At 40.0% G+C, this 17,319-nt stretch overlaps 1 protein-coding gene across 1 annotated transcript in view; it reads right to left on the bottom strand.

The window, feature by feature from the left end:
• The window catches only part of b4galt5 (UDP-Gal:betaGlcNAc beta 1,4- galactosyltransferase, polypeptide 5), a 34,625-nt gene extending 18,173 nt beyond the window's left edge, over nt 1-16,452 (bottom strand). Inside the window, exon 1 of the mRNA XM_074681749.1 lies at nt 15,855-16,452. Within this exon, the coding sequence (XP_074537850.1) occupies nt 15,855-15,960 (106 nt within the window). The 5' untranslated portion in view covers nt 15,961-16,452. The remainder of the gene's footprint in view (nt 1-15,854) is intronic.
• Between the last annotated feature and the right edge of the window lie 867 nt (nt 16,453-17,319).

The following is a 17,319-nucleotide window of genomic DNA, read 5'->3' as shown; positions in this document are numbered from 1 at the left end:
AGTAAGTAAGGTCTGAAGGAGATTTTTCTTTTAGTACACTGTGAAAATAACAGATGTATTTTGACTCAGGGAGAAAAATACTTTTGTGACAGCAGAACAAAAGGCTTTAGCTCTTACTTAAAGCTAAACCGATGAGCTGTTTACCTTCCAAAAAAGTGGCAAATAGAATAATAAGTTGTTATCTTTATACCTAACGTTTACATTCATGTACTAAAGCTTAAAAAAAACAAACAAACCACGAAGTATGTAATGTATGTTGTAGCTCTGACATGTCAAAGTAAAAAAGATAGGTTTAGACATCAGGTATTGCAATATGTCAACTGAAAGGACTGGCAGACATTTCCCAGGTTTGACAAAGGCCTATGTCTTCATCACAAAAACTTCTACCACTGTTGCGTAACTGAAACTAGGTTGTGCAAAAGAGGAGATGAAGAAATTCACCTGGACCAACTTGAAAGGATTTCACAGTTTGGGATCAATAAAGTTTTTCTATTCTATTCTATTCTATTCTATTCTATTGGAACTGTGTAAATATATATTCAATGAAATGGTGAGCACAAGAGATGTACTTATATACAGTATCAAGTAAACATCATTGTGGGCCGACATTTGCCCTGTCAACACACAACAGCTCAGTGTTCTTTGTACCCGTGTCAATAGCTAATGTTCATCTGCACCTTATCATTTCATGTCTTAATTTATAATGTATTAATTTACTGCTATCAAGCTGGTTAAGCTGACCCCTAATCTAAAGTAGAGTGTTTTCTTAGGGCAGAGATCACTAATCTGACAAACTCCAAATTGATGTTTAAACCATAGACTGTATAAAACATGGACGTAGTCGTCGCCACGTCACCCATTTGTTCCTGATACCGTGAAATGAAGCCAATCCACTGACGCAGCCACATTTGATATGACATCGGCTGTGAATTTCCATTTCAACAGCTACAGGGCGCCCGTCAGTCACATGACCTGAGCCGAGCCTCTGACTGGACAATCAAACGATCCTAATAACTTCTAAACCGCCAAGTTAGAAAAAAAATTCACTCATCGTACAATGTGTGCCGATAGTGATATCAGAGGTTTGGACCCAACCCGTTTTTTGGACCAAGCTTTAAATATGCTTTTATATGCTGTATGCCATTAAAGTCTGTTTTTTATGGCTGGGTGTGTACGTGACTTCCGGTCTTTCTCCAGCCAGTCTCAACTGGATTCTTGATGAGCAGCAACTTTTAGTACTTCCGCAGAGGCTTTATTTTTACAAACTGGATGTTGCCCCTTGGTTTAAACATGAACGAGTATGTTGATAGAGAAAGATCTGTCATCATATCTCATATACCCAGGAAGAATTACAGGGAAGTAATGAAAAACATAGAAATGTTGTACTTTAAGTTTCTATCTGCTACACTGTTGTTTTAAACCCTAAAACAACAGTACTTCATTTAAAGAAATTCTGAACAAGCAAAGCGACAACTTTTTAAGTCCCAATACCAAATCCAATAACAATACCTGGGCTTTGATATCAGCTGATTCCAATGACAATACCATTTTAATACAATATAAGTAAGAATCAAATACTCTATACTGTGTTCCTTGATATGCTAATGAGACTAAGATTCATGTTTGTTCAGCTTCAGTCTTTTCTAACTTTTTAACCAAAATCCAATAGAAATAAATGTTAACTGGCCATATTATTTTTTAAGGGATTGTAAATGTGTGGTGAGTACATCTCCCCATGGATCTGCTCTTTGTCACTAAATACCATTTATGCTTTTGAAACTGTATTAGACCAATACCCAATACCTGATACCAGAATCAGATTGGTGCATCCCTGTAAGTTAAAACCTTGATATGTAGGATAAGTCACTGACATTTTATTATGGTGTCCAAAGTCTTAATGAAGAATACAGTCCAAATGGCTAAATCACTACTGGTCAAGACACTCGCCTAAAGGGGAATATCATATAGTAAATGATGAAAAAAAGGGAACATTTTGTGAACATGTCTATCTTATACCACAGAAACTTAAAAATAATAGCTTTACTGTTAAAACGTATAAGATCAGAGAGTAAACTAATAATCTGTGAGCATCAGAGGTAACGATGGTAGAACTTGCTTTTTGGTGAGTAATGCATTAGTCATTCGCCGGTTACTTCTCAGCAGTATGATTGATTGCTTTCCGTTATGTTCTTCCTTCGGCCTTTGTTTTAAAAAGGGAGTAGCCCTGATTACACATGCTGTTTTCACAACTCTTTACTGTTAGTGTCAGGGTTGCATCCTTACAATGATATTCTTCAGCCTAGGTTGATCAATAACACTAATCGATTGATGAACCTCCAGTCCGGGGAGGAAACTGCATGGCTAGTAGCTGACAAACACATCAGTGCGCTTATCACAGTAAGGAGCATTGAACTTTTACAGCTGATACTCTTGAAGAAGAAAGAAAGCAGGGCTGATTACATATAAGAGATATGTATTCTGTCTGGTGTGATTGGAAACTAGACGTGTAATGGAAAGTGTAGAAGAAGAAGTAGACGATAAAACCCCTCTTAGAAAAACATATCACACTCAGACACAGTGTGCAGTGCCAGGAGGAACAACATGGGGTCTAGATTGAGTTCATTTTTGGTCTTGCATTAGCTGCTCTGCCCCTCCATCTGCTCCTCTATCCCAAGTGAGTGTGCATGTGTGCGCACACATATGTATGCATGTGTGGCTGTCCCCTGAGTCAGTGTGTCTGTCGAGCCAATACATAGAAAAAAAAAGAAGAGACTAGACGCAGTGAAAGGAATTACATAAACGCAGCGGCGGTGCCAGGACCCCATGTTTTCACTCTGCTGCAGACAAATGCTGGAAAAACAGATCTGAGGGAGGGGAAGTGAGAGATGGAGAGTGGGAGACTGACAGATTGTGTGTACATGCAGGTGTGTTGGTGTGAGGAAGATGCTTTTTTTCTTGGTAAACACTTTCTGTACCCACATCTCTCTCTCTCTCGTGTTTTTTTCTTGGCTGATAACACAATAGTAGGGTCATTCCTCTCCATATCAAGTACAATGACCATAGCAAATGTCAGTCTATCATGAACCATGGCTTTTGATACAAAAGGACATGGCGAATAGAGGGGCATAACAAGGAAATAAATCTGTGGTAAAAGAAAGAAGAGGAAACTAATTTGAGTGGGGAGAGAAACATTTAATCAGAGTAAGGAGTGAGGACAAAGTTAAAAAAAAACTATTTTTGTCTGAGGTGCCATCAGTATGATATCAGTGTGTCATCTTCGAAAGTCGTATACCAGTACAAACCTCCTAGAACTATATGTAATCATTCAATTGTTTTCAGTGCATTTTCTAACTAATGCATACATTCTACTATGAAGATATTCATAGAGTGAAGGCGTTAGAGATAGGGATAGGGAAGGAAAGGTGTTGCCTGTGAGAGTAAACTTTTAGGTATTTAGCGCATGAGTCTACAACACTTTGCCTTATAGGAAGCTCCAGCAACTTATTAAATTGTGTGTTGACCGTCTTCACTGATTTGCCCATTTTTGGTTGCAGGAGCTAGCTTTAACTGAAAAAAAGGGAAAAAAATGTCCCAAGAGCCAATAGTGCTGCTCAAGCCCCAAGTGGGCAGACAAACAAAGTTAGGAAAGGAGGGAAGTTTGTCTTCTTAATCCTGAAATACTGGAAAAAAACTATGTCTAAACATTTGTTTTTAAAACAAGAATCTGGATAGTGTCTGGCTTTTTGTGCAGCGGCCTTCATGTGATGATGACTCTCCCCTCTATTCTGCTGTCTCCACTGCTGCTCTCCATGCCTGTTTGATTACACTCTTAAATGTGTACAGAGAAAGTACTGAAACTGCAAGTTTCGTCACCCTTTAACTCAGCCCCTGCCAAATGCAACTACACTGCAGGTCAGTAAATCAACCCTTAGATTCACTCCAGTGTCTTCCCCCTCAGTGTCCTCTGCTTCTACCCTGACCACAGCCTCTCTCTTGCCTCCTAAAAGGGAACCCGGCCCTGTTGTATCTTATCAAAACTTCTGACTAAAAAGCATGTAAATTAGTTATTACCTAATGACTTGTGAATGTAAAATGTGGTCATAACTGACCAACGCCCATGACACTAATCATGAACGCACTTTCTTACTCTAAGTCCTGTCTCAATGTCAGGACAGTAAGTGAGACTGTTGTGGTGTTGATGGGAGCAGGCTAGCGAGCAGTAATTCATTCCTGCAGTACCCCCGCCGCTCCCCTCTGCCAGCCCATTTCCTCCTGCTTTTATATTTGGCAGCTGTCCAGAACATTCTTGTGTTATTGCGGTGGGACATCGCACTCGGTGTACAGAGGACACAGGTACACATAGGCACACTAACACACATGAGCCTGTAATGACCCTGGCACTCACACACATTCACACACACCAAACCGCCTATTTTTTCCTGCCTGCTCTATTTTCCAACACTCCCTTCCCTCTCCCTCTCCCTTGCCTCCCTCACTCCCTGCCTGCAGAAAGATGAGGTCTCTTCACAGCTGGAGGTTACTCCTGTTGACTGAACAAATGGGCCAGAGCAGGCAGCTAGAGCACCACGCTGTCACAGTAGCTACGTACAGTTAAGCAAGATGCACAAAACCCACACATGCCTTGCCCTATGGATTTCTACATCTGATTTAATCTAAGACCTTAATGATTCTGCAACACCATCGAGAAATAACCGCTGCGTACCACACTGTACTTTGACACCTAAAAATCATTGCAAGACACTGGATAATCTGGCTAGCCATGCCAGGGCTAAAAAATAATCCTGTTTGCCACAACAAAAATTAGTCATGTGGCTCACCTTGAGAAGACATGAGGACATAATACTATTAATGCACTATGTTATGCTTCCAGTAGTAAAGATTTAATGAAAAGTAACATTATGAAAATGAAATGAGTTGATAGCTGCAGTTAGTTAATATTTCATGACAATGACTGAATTAGTTGCTTAATGCACAGAGGGTGATGTAAACGACCCTTAGATGTGGCTAATTGATTAAATTAATATTGAGATGATGCAAACTAATTAATTTATGTCCAGATGAATTCCTGCGATAATACTGCCTCTCCAAAGAACAGCATAGAAGAATGAAATAAAGTAGAGTTTGTTGGAATTTAAAAGGTCAATGAAAAAGAGGTCAAGGCATCAATGCACAAAGACAGATTAATATACTGTGTGTAACAGGAAAAAAATGATGTCCTGTGAAAATCTATGAGAAATTTAAGTATGAATAATCAAAGTAGATGTATGAAATTTTTACTGACTGATAACGTAATGGGGTAAAAGCTGTACAGAAAATAACATGATAGCAAAGCGTTGCGCAGGTTAAAATTAAACTAGTTCTTACATTCAACCAGTGATAAAAAAAAAAAAAACTTTTAAGGTTTAATAGGAGTAAAAGATTGATGATGATTTCAACTTTTGACCATTTTTACCATCTATTCTGTAATCTTGAAGGCCAAACAATAGTCTGAGAGCTCGTCTGCTGTGCTGTGTTAATGAACTAAGCTCCCCCCTTGAGGTTTTATTACGCAAGGTTTTTAATGAAGCTCCTACATCATTTCTGTGCTGCCTGTTTGCATTTGCTGCCATGGCCAACAATGACTTTTTAATCTGGATATCTAATAATAACACAGGTTTGAAGGCATTAGGAATGGGCGAGTACTGGTATTGGTATCGGGCCGATACAAGTCTAATTTCAGGGTATCAGTACTCGCAGAGGCTGCTGATACCAGCAGTGTCGAGTAAGTCCTTGTCAGTAGTTAGTGCTAGATTGCTGCAGTTTGGCACCACGGCAAATGTGTGTCAGGTCCTGTTCAGAAAACATGAATAACCCAGGGAGAGTTAACAGTTAAGTTTTTTTATTTTGCTCTTCATTTTATTTTAAGAATACTAAAACACTGACAGTTAGTTTTATTTTTCACTTTTGTTAATTTATTTAAAAAAGTTGTAAACTCAGAGAGAGTTGTGTGTGTTTTGTTCTGGGCTTAACGGCAGAGTGACTGTTCCGCCTTTGTTCAAAATGATGTATCACTGTTAATTGAAATTGCATGTATCAGAAGCACTACTGGTATCGGTACCCAGAATCAGTGAGTACTTAAGAGAGAGTACTAGTATAGCCTGAAAAAAAAGTGGTATTGAACATCCCTAGAAGTTATCATAAAAGATCAACTATAGTGGGTCAAGCCTAATACTGTGCAAAATATGCAGTTTAGCTCAGAAGTGCCAATAAAAAGTCCAGTGACATTGTCAAGCGGTGTATCTCAGAGTAATGCCTTGGAAGCTTCACTTTGAACTTAATGGTTTGTGTGCTTTCATCACACAAGCACCTGTAGCAACACATCCACATCAGCACCACGCCTCACATTTGCTTCTCTTCATGCAGTTGAAACACTACAAAGGAGATTATTTTCCATTCCAGCCTGGCTCCTCAGCTCTCCTAAAACAAATAGTGCTCAGACTTATGTTTTTCCATCACTGGCAAACACTTTGAACAGTCAGACGTCCAAAACCACTTCTAGCTACTGTACCCTAAAATTAAAGATAATTCAATTATGCTGTAGCAGCTCAAACATGACACTGGTTTTGATACTGTCTTAGACACAGGAAAGGTATGCCATTTATGCCACTGAAGCTACGTGTTTAATTAACAAGGATTAGCACGATAATCTCTTATATTCCCTTTGGAAGTATAATACCTGACTGCGGGCATGAAGGCAATTTGTGAGTAAATTCTACTTCTTAATGATGAGCATACACAGAGTGCCCTGTCTTTCTACCTCAACAACATTTTTTTAGATAAAACTATTCAAACAGGCTTCACAGGAAAGCTTTCTGATGCAAGTGACCGTAAACATGCAAAAATGCCCAAAGTCACATGAAGAACAAAAAAGGCTGTGTGTGGGCGTCAAAAATACAATTATGAGAGTGCTTGGCTTTCCTTGAAGACACGACTGATAATGACCTTTATCCCAGCTTTCAGAGCAGTTTGCACCACCCGTCTTTGTACCAACTTTTGCATTTGGATTACGCCTCACTCCTTGAGTACACTAGCCCATCACAAGCAACAGTGTGACTGCCCTCAAACACATGACCAATGTAACTACGGCAACAGTCTCTATAACAAAAAGAGGCGCAGACCAGGTCAACAAAGACGGGGATTCTCCTCAGGATGATTGGGTTACATAAATGATTAGCGCTTCAACACGAGACCTTCAGTCTGCTTCTGAAATGACTCACATCTCTCCATCCATCCTCTGGTGCACCTCCAGCCCCCCTCACGCCACTGCACCCTGCTTCACCATCTGTCAGTGGTCAAATATCCACACTAAAGGGGCTTGGCATGGGTCATCTTACAGACAACAGAACAAGACATAAGACTACAGTTACAATAGAGATAGGATCATCTCTGGCTGTGATGTCTTCTTACACACTAGAAACTAGGATGTGGTTTTCCCGTACAACTTACTATTTCAGTAGTGGAGGAAGTTATGGGAGGTGAAACTGCTTATTAATAGAGTCTGAAGATTTGAAATAAAACAATGAGGAAACAGCAGATATTCTAGTATTTAACACTTAACTAATAAGCCTTTTCACCTATAGTATCACCTGATATTTGCTTATGTAAGCTATACTGGTACCTGGCTTAATATTTTTCTACAGTACCAAAATAAAAACAAACGTAACTCAATATGAGCAGTTGGTAGTCTGTGCAGACTTACTATACACTACCAATGTATAATAAGGATGAAGAATCTTTTATAAAATTATTTATGTAAGACAGAAGACAGACTTTGGACTGGGCGATTAATTGAAAAAAACAATAAAAACTGACATTCATATAATAGTATGATAATATTTAAACAATCAATAGGGAAGAAACACGGGCACATTATGTCCTCCAATGACTTTATACTCTTTGATCACATTCTACAAAGGGTATAGTTTTCTAAAGAGAATTTATTATGTAATCCTAGGGAAAGGTTGAATCAATAAATCAACTGCATTTCTGAAAAAAAGCTGGGTGTGACAAAAGACCAGGCGTCTTTAGTTAAGGGATACAAATCCTTGAAAAAATTCAGAGTTCAGCTTTTAAGGGTTTTCTGAAGTGTTTGTGAGGCTGCATGGGTTGTATCAAAGCTTGCAGTTGTTGACCATTGGACTCAAATAACACTTGCTTGTTTATACTCTAATAAAAACTAAATGACCTTCATCGACGACATCTGTGATTCAGACAAGGTTGTGGATAGTTTATTGCCATACCTCTAGTCAGGCTGATCTCTCCTGCCCTGATATAAGATGTGATGCCATTAATATAAATCAACAAATCTCAAAGTCCTTTTGTGATTTTTTTTGTGGAAGGCTGGCATCTCTTGTCTTTACAGAGAGGAAAAAAAAAAGTTTTTTTTACAGATTCTCAACCTAAACTGTTACATAATCCTTTTCCTTTTCAGGATGTCTGCATATTCCTGTGAACCATATTTGGAGCATACCGTGGATGTGTGTTTAAGATTGAGGATAGAGGGTAGGATGTCACACGGTCAATAGCAGACTTTAGAAGGATTGCTCATGCCTCTGACTAACTCACAAGGTGCAACGAACTCCCACTCTATTGATGTTTAACTAAATTCCATTGTTAATGGGGTATTTAGCATCACATGTCCCTGGACTGGGCTGGGATGTAACAGACCAACACAGCAGGCAAGCTTAAACAAGTTTGAGAGGTCCCTGATGGAGGAAGAACAAACAATTCTGTGAAATTTTCATGAAATAAGGTCCATACTTTCTGTAATGACGTTAATTGATGGATACCTCTGCACAGTGTACAGATGTTCACGACAGAAAGGGTCCATGGCTCTATCCTAAATGACTGTAATGGTTGTATCTTGGGTGATTTGTTGTCACTCTGGTCATCATGGGAACAAGGATGGCTTGTTTCTGTAGTTGCCCTGACAATATAAAAGGAGTCTGGCTTTGATGAGAACAAGCCCTCTGGGAACCATGGCAACTGGAGTGAAATGTCAAACACCAAACCTTTAGTGCTTCAGGAATTCCAGTGATTACCCTGCTGTGCTTCCAGATTTCTATCTCCCAACCATTTTCACTCTGAACAGTTCTTTTTATTAATTATTACTTAACTGGGGTTGTTCGAGTTTCAAATAACTGTAAGAACTATATAGACTTAGTGGAGAAGCTGCATAATTTATCAGTATGTAGCTTGCTTGGTTATTCACAATGGAGTCCTTGGAAGGCAGCTTGGCACCAAGTTAATATTTCACCCCAGCTATCCAGTCCCTGGAAATTAGCCTTAAGAGGCTGGCCGGATCGAGCTAAATGGATAGATCAATTAGGCAGCAGAGAGGGAGGAGGGGTGGGGGGAGCTTTACAGTGCACCCTCAGAACTGGAGATGGATGGCCTTTAATGCCAGGGAATCTCCAGAGCATTTAAGACCAGGCATCGCCACACTTCAAGCAACATGACTAGGCATACACTGGGCAAACCTTTTGTGGTAGAGCCCAAAGTGTGCCTTCCAAAGAAATGAAAGAACAGTTCAAACAAAAGCAGACAAAGGCACTGGCATTGTTTTCCAAAGTGCCTGATTCTTGTTAATTCAAGGTCCCTGTTTACCACCATCAATAAAATAAATATAACTGCCACAAACAACTTTACAAGACTAAGGGAGAATAAAATCACTTGTGATCTAGAGATGATAGTTATTTATTAATCTTAGTGCCTTGATGTGAATGTTATGATATGTTTGATAAGTACAAGTCCAAAAACTTGTTTTACTTCATTTGCTGTCTCAGTAAAGTCAATAATTTATCTGGATTGAATGGACCAGGGTCACAGGTCAGCGTCCATGAACTGGAATCAACAACATAAAAAGATCCAGGCCAAAAGCAGCCTTCCCTTTTCTTCTAATTCAACATACCAGACAACTCTAAGACAATCTTTTGATTTGTCCAAGTGCCAGTTGTTACTCAAATTAGGATTCAAATGTCCCTGGCAAAAGGCAGACACCAAGTGCTATGCAGTAAAGTTGGCTTTGTAGGAAGCGGCTGCACAAACAGACAATGGAGAGGACAGACCCTCCAGTGTAGTGTGTGTACATTTACACAGTTTGGTGGGTGTGAGCAGAAGGAAATAAAACACGCTCTGGGAAAATAGCTTGCTACACTGCTGGGAGACTGCTGTTGGAGGGGAGCGCCATTATGACTGGTCTGGAGATGGTATATGATATTTCCGCATAAAGGTGGAGACAGGGCATGAAAGCAACGACCAATCAAAATGGTTTTCTGGTTTTTAAACAGTACAACACCAACTTTAAAGTCAAAACATGTACTGTTGTACCATAAATCCCTAAACAGGTCTTGACATGAGAGTGTGATAATATGTCATAATCCCAACAGTGATGGTAAATTTTGCAACCTTTGGGGAATTTCAGGAAAGTAAGATATCCCTAAAAACACCCCCTCCAAGACTTCAACCGTCAGATTTCTAATCTAAAGTCAGCTGTTACAAGTCTCATTAAAAAGATATCGAGACTTGCAATGAAAAAGTGAGAGCCAAAATGTGACAACACCATGAACACACATGACATTTAAATGTCATCAAGCCATAAACTGTCAATAGGCTGAAATGCCAGACAGCAGAACAAGATCAAAGTTAAAATGTCTCTTGCAAATGAAGGAACCTAAATAAACCTTGTTATGTAACACCAGCCACTGTCTCCAACTACTCTAAGCTGTGATGTAAACTGTGAGTAACATATTTTTGTTTGTGGGAAAATATGTTATCAGATGATATTTTATAGGTAGAAAGCTGAGGTTCCTATTTGTCCCACAAGTGGCTTTGAAATGACCATAACTCGGAGAGCCATATCTGAAAGGAGCTTTTATAAAAAAAAATCTTCAGTTACAACTGACAATGTTTCACTGGGCTTGTTTAACAGCAAGCTAGAAAATAAGAGCTCTGATAAAACTCCATCGTGCAGCCGTGACATGTTCATGACATGTTATTAGTTCACATTATGATACATGCTGAGAAAGCAGACCAACCTGAAGATATGACACCAGTAATCCTACTGGATGTAAATGGAGGAGGTATGTTTATAAAGGCTTTGGCTCGTTTGCAACTAAGACAGTCTTTGACTGGCAGGTTACACCCTAACACTGGTTTTCAGTGAGGCTAAAGACAGATGAGGCATGCTGATGAGGTGCTATAAAGGTAAGGACACCTGAAAGTCAAACATATTACCACTAAGCACACAAAAACTAAATCTATCATGCTGTTTGTAAATGTCTGGCTGTGTTGAGTCAAGGTTGCAACTGCGACTAAGCTTTACCTTGTCTTAACTTTGTTTTGTTTTAAATACTACGCAAGACTCTGTTAAGCCAAGATGGATTTGTACGCCTCTTCTTTTTTAAAAGATTTTTCCAGGACTTTCAAGTGACACATGGTCCTAAGGCTTAGAGTAAAGTAACAAAACGTTTGACTTTTCCTGTAACTCTGCATTGTCAAATTACCAAAACTATATGAATAGGAGCTAAGCTGAATTTCACACTATGACAGTTATGACCTAAAACGCGACTCTTGAGTTAATATTGCTAGGAGCCACTGACTTTTAACAGTTTATCACAACATACTTTAATCCCTTATATAATAGTATTGGTTTAGTCATTCACAGTAATTTGAGATGGTAGAACACAGCTTTGCACATCTCATGCCGTTGTATGGTCCACATCAGCAGAGCAGCACTGCATTTGAGGCGTTAATGTAAGAAAAAAACAGTTCATCAGCCTGTGTTTTCTTGCTTATAGTTTGGCTACCCTCCATAGTTTTAAACCTGGCTCATTATGAGACCCTCCCTGTATTTCCCAACACATATTCAAAGTCAGCAATGCAAGCCAGAGTTGGATCACAAACCTTTGCATGCAACACGAGCTAGTCATTATCACATCATCTTTAACTGATTAGGCAAAAATGACAACCACTTTTGAATCATTGCACTTGTCAAAAAAGACAGGGAAAAGCAATGTTAGTAAACACCTTATAAAAAAACTTAGTCAGTTAGTCTTTTCGTTTGAAATCTAAAGTTTCTTACATTGTTTGAAGTCTCAGCCACAACAGTTGAAATGTTATCTTTATGTCATCAAGCATCCTGGTGTTACTGTATGTGGTATGACTCGAAACTGTAGCTAATTCCTTCACACTATCTTCCATAAAATCACTAAGATTTAACATGATATGAACATCAACATCAGTAGTCCTATGACTTGAAAATGTCATCTGTTTTGGTTGGATCTAAAAAATTAAGACGATGCAGAAACAATTTTCCAGGATTGTTCAAGAGTTCCCAGGTAACTTTCCTTTTCCTTTCATTTTACATATTTCTTTAAGGCTGGGAAATTGGGAAACGGCTTTCCATGTGTTTGTAAGCTCTCTTGAGTGAGTATAGGAACCCTATCCATTCTTGGCCAAGCGGTTCTGCATTGCCTCACACTGTGAAGCAACTTGAGAGATGCAGTCAAGACTGTCTACAGGCCACACCTACAGATAAATCTGGTCCATGCCAAGATGTAAAGGGTACTTCATTACATAAACAGAGAAACACAAGCCTTGCACACTCAAACACACACACCTAGCCACTCAGATGGGAGACAGGGCCTGACCTCCATGGCAAAGGGAAGCACCTGTCTTCTTTGCTCACCCCGGATGTAGAGGTGTGTGTGTGTGTGAGTGTGTTTATGTCTTTGTGTGTGCATTTGCGTTCAAACCTATAAATAGATCCTGTGTCTTCCCTCACGCTTACTCCATTGGGATCTTCTCATGTTTTAATTAAATAAACTGCTGCAATCAGGCCCAGCTGTGCCCTGCATTCCCAGCCTGCATCAGTCAACAGCCATGCTCGGGGGCAACATAAAGGCCCTGGATGTCAGGGCATATGAGTACATGGAAACAGCGAAGCACAGGGAAAGGCAGAGGCAGATGAGCAGAGAGAAGAGAGAGATAGAAAGAAATTGACCAAGCTGTGAAAATGGGGCATTCTGCACTGAGGCCACCTGGGTATCATAGGAAGCCCTGCTCAGGTGTGCTGGATGGGTTCCCCGGTGTGCAAACTAGCAGAAGGAAAGGAGCTTGGCTCTTTTCCCCTCTGTTTCATCAAAAGTATTCAGCTAACTCTCCACTATACCCCCTCCTCTACATTACCTCTCAACAAATCTGTTCACTTTTCAATGAGGCTATGTTATACAGTGATACAGTTTACACTTTGGTGCCAGAGCTTGCCAGAACTTGCCATCACATTGCATGCTTACTATCAATTGCCATTAAGCAAGCTAAATATTAAGTTCACAAAGACACAATCCTGAAATGATCATTTGTGAAGAATGAAACTCAAGTACGGGACATCATTTACAAGATTTACTGACATGTGTGTGACGCTCACTAGCATAACTTCTGTCAGCATCTGCTCATAAAGAGATAACTTGCATATCTTTACATACATCATGGTAGTTTCAACAACTCACCAAAGATTATATTGATGCATTAGCTCAGGATAAAACCACAGAACTACTTTCCTTGATAAATATGCTGTATGTACTGAGAGCTGTGGGAGATGAGATGCCATTAAGTATTGCTTTTGATGGTGGTGGTTGAATCAAAGGCTGATGCTGTGTTGTGGTTTGATTTTATTAACTGGTTGCATTTGCTCCTGTTAATCTTTAATAAAGACTCCTACGCTGCTGTGCTCTGATGCATGTCTGACCACAGAATTATAGTAATAATAATAATTAAAAAAAACCTTAGCAAGTTTTTATGTATTAGTGTCATAGTAATAAAACCATCCAAGTTCATAAAAAACACTATTGCCTTTAAGCACCATTCTTGTATCCCCACTTGATTTTCTCTCCACCATCAGACACCCCCAAGTGTAAAAGACTTAACTGCAGCCTTTAGTAACGTAAGCAGAAGCTGCCCGACTCCTGGTCAGATCTATAATTAATGGACTGGTGCTGCTGGTACTTGTTCTGTGCTCAGCTAACCCCCAGTAAACCACATGGCCATTACAGTCCAAGAATCAACACCCAGGAGGATGTATATGGCCTGAGAGTGCTCCTCTCAGTAAGTAACCAGGCAGGCGGCATCAATACTGAAGCAAGAAAAATAGTGACCAAAAGAGAGATGGATTATTTTTACCCTTCTTGTGCAACGATTTATATGTTTATTTGTTTCCCATTTGGGGGAATCATTGCCTACTGTTATTGCGATTTACTCAGGCTATTCCTGTCAGTAATGTGTCCTCCATATGAGAATTGATTTAATTATTGATTAACTTGTCCTGTGCAGGTAAAAAGCGTGAATAGATCAATACCCATTTTGATGAGTAAAAAGGACCAGTATGGTCTGAGATGTTTTAGGACGGCTACACAAGTATGACATGAACACCATGTCAAATGGAGTTTATCACGAGCATCACATGGATGACTCTTATTTCCTGTAGTGAACTTAACCTTATCTGGCAGTTCTGAAAGTGAAATAAATTTAAGATGCTTGACTCATCTCTGTGAAGACTAGTATCACTGTTTGGGATTAGACAAACAACTCTCTTCTCTTGTTGTAGACTGTTTTAATACGAGTCAAATCAAAGAAGCCAAACATTACCTAGAATGCCTTTTCAAGGAGCACAACAGGATATCCAATAAACACTGGCTTAAGCTCTAACCAGAAAAAAAAGTCTGAGTTGCCAACTTCACCTTAACTGTTTCCCGATTAACTTTCTTTTTACACTACCCAAGATAAAGGGATAAAAAAATGATGTAACGTGTCCATATGCAAGTATAACAAGATCTTAAATCTGTCTGGAGGTAAGTACTACTGCACCTGGTTGGCAAAGAGTTAATGACAGACAGGTCAAAGTAACAATCATACAGCTGGTACTAAACTTACAGATAAGCTCATTCAAATCAGCTACAGTGAAGTTTATGATGTTTGGGTATCACAAAGGTGTAAAAGACTAAAATAGCAGGCATGGTTGGCCATACCTAAAACCTATCTTGGCTGATGGGACAAGTGGATCACGGATTAAGCCTGTGGCCCCACATGACAGGATGGGTGACACCAAAGACACCCAAGAACACTGGCACGACACCCGAGTCCACTCACATATTCCATGAGAAACAAAAGGTGACAGAGTAAAAGAAACAGGGGTGTTATACATTGATTAATTAATGATAAGAAGGATTCAGGACATGGGATATTATCAAGGCAGCTAGCAGTGTGAGGGATAATTTCTTTGCCAATGTCTGGGTTAACACAACATAATAAGGCACATGAGCTCCCCATTCTTGGCATAATCATTAAACTGGACAAACTAAATCCAAAAAGAAACTCCAGGTAAGGTGAAAATTGGATAGCCAACACACAGGTTAACTCAGACTTCCAGAGAAGCAAAAATGATCCCAAATTAAGGCCATTTCTGGCCTGTGGAACCGGTTGTTACTATAGTAATCATAGCTGTTAGGCCTACCTATATCAACATGATTACAGTGGCCATGATGCTCATCAGTAGCACTGTAATTATCATACCCAGGTACCTGGATATTATAGGATTTAGTTCCAGCATCCAGCCGTGTCTCATCATTGATTGGGAGAGATCAAGGCTCACAGAGGCGCATGGCTCCTTCGCTTACACTCCCTATGGCAAACCGAGCTGTCACACATGACCTAACAGCCCATGATATAAACAACCCCTCTCCATCCCAACGGCTAAGTATTCAAAATAAAATAACAAAATCGGTTTCGATCTAACTTACCGATTCCGGGGGCGGAGTAGATGAAGTACAATGCGGAGGTGGACAATGAAAAAAGGAATAAAAGCCCAAGGAATGACCTTCTCCGGAACCGCAAATGTGTCGGCATTATACAGGCAGCAAAAGCACACACAGGCACGTTTTACGCTTATTCAACGACGATAGACCCGCTCCGACGTGTCCAGATGCCAGACCCAAGTGATCCACGGACAGACTGGGTTAGATGAGCCGAATAGGGTGGCCGGTCTGCGGCAGCGGTGAGGAACTGGAGGCGACTAGGGAAGTGTATTTCCGCGGCAGGTCTAGCACGGGAGCGGACCTCCAGTATTCAATCAAGACATTCAAATCCCATTCCTGAGAGGACAGTTTCGGTCTAAGCAGAGAGTGGCTCCAATGTCGAAACGGCTGACAATGATAGCGCAGTTTTCACCGGCCTACTGTTTTCAGAAAGAGACCATCATTTGGCTCACACACTCGTCGCTGATGGTGTTTCGCCGCTCCTGCGCTTTGCCTGCCTGCCTACAAGCCCTATGAATGGGGCAGCCCCTCCGCAAAATGAGCAATACCTAAAGTGGGCGTCAACAGTAGCCTACCTAACAAACAGGCACTCTCTCACGTTGATGAACGTTCATCAACGTAACTTGGCGGCTAGGAAATTCAGTAACCGTTTGATAACTGTTGTAACGTCGTCATTTAAAGCGGTACATAGCTGATTAAGTTCACAAACTAGCTATCATTACAAGCTACTAGCCTCATTCAGCTTCATTTAAGACTGACCAAAGCATTTATTAATGTTCTCCAAATTAAAAAGTCAAAGACAATACAAATGTTGCACTAATAGCCCTACGAACCTCAGCTCTTTAGATATTTGATGAATTTTTGCCAGCTACACACACACACACACACACACACACACACACACACACACACACACACACACACACACACAGTAGACTATAGAACTCGAATTCTTACAGCTTGGTTTGTGTGTCACTGTTATAAATTTGTATAGTCATGCAGTACAAAATAGATTCATGCCATCATATTTGACTTCTTTTTACTTCATATGACATTCATATTAATTCCTCGATATGCAGAATAAAGTTAGTGTAAGCACTTCGATTTTAAAATTGAACCTTGACAGGCACAAAAACATGGTTTTAGTAAGGAAAATGCGAAATAAACCAATACAAAAGTACACGTGCCATAAAAATTAATAGTTACATTTTCACACTTTGCTCAAGTTTTCCCATTCGTGTAGTTTTAAATGTAAGTTTTTAATTTAAGTTTATTTCAAGTTTATTTCCCTTAAGTAGCCTCCATCCATTCAGACTTATTTCACGGTAACAGGTGCATTTTGCGTCCTCCATCTGCAGGTATGCTAATTTGCAAGAGATCATAAACTACAACACCCATAACACACCGGGCAGACCGCTGACGTACCATTGTCATGCCTCATGGGGGATTG

This window comes from Halichoeres trimaculatus, unplaced genomic scaffold (genome assembly GCF_033239565.1).
Source record: "Halichoeres trimaculatus isolate MK-OKI-2021-1 unplaced genomic scaffold, fHalTri1.1 fHalTri1_scaffold_11, whole genome shotgun sequence".
Taxonomy (NCBI): Eukaryota; Metazoa; Chordata; class Actinopteri; order Labriformes; family Labridae; genus Halichoeres; species Halichoeres trimaculatus.
This window is presented reverse-complemented; position numbering and strand designations above follow the sequence as displayed.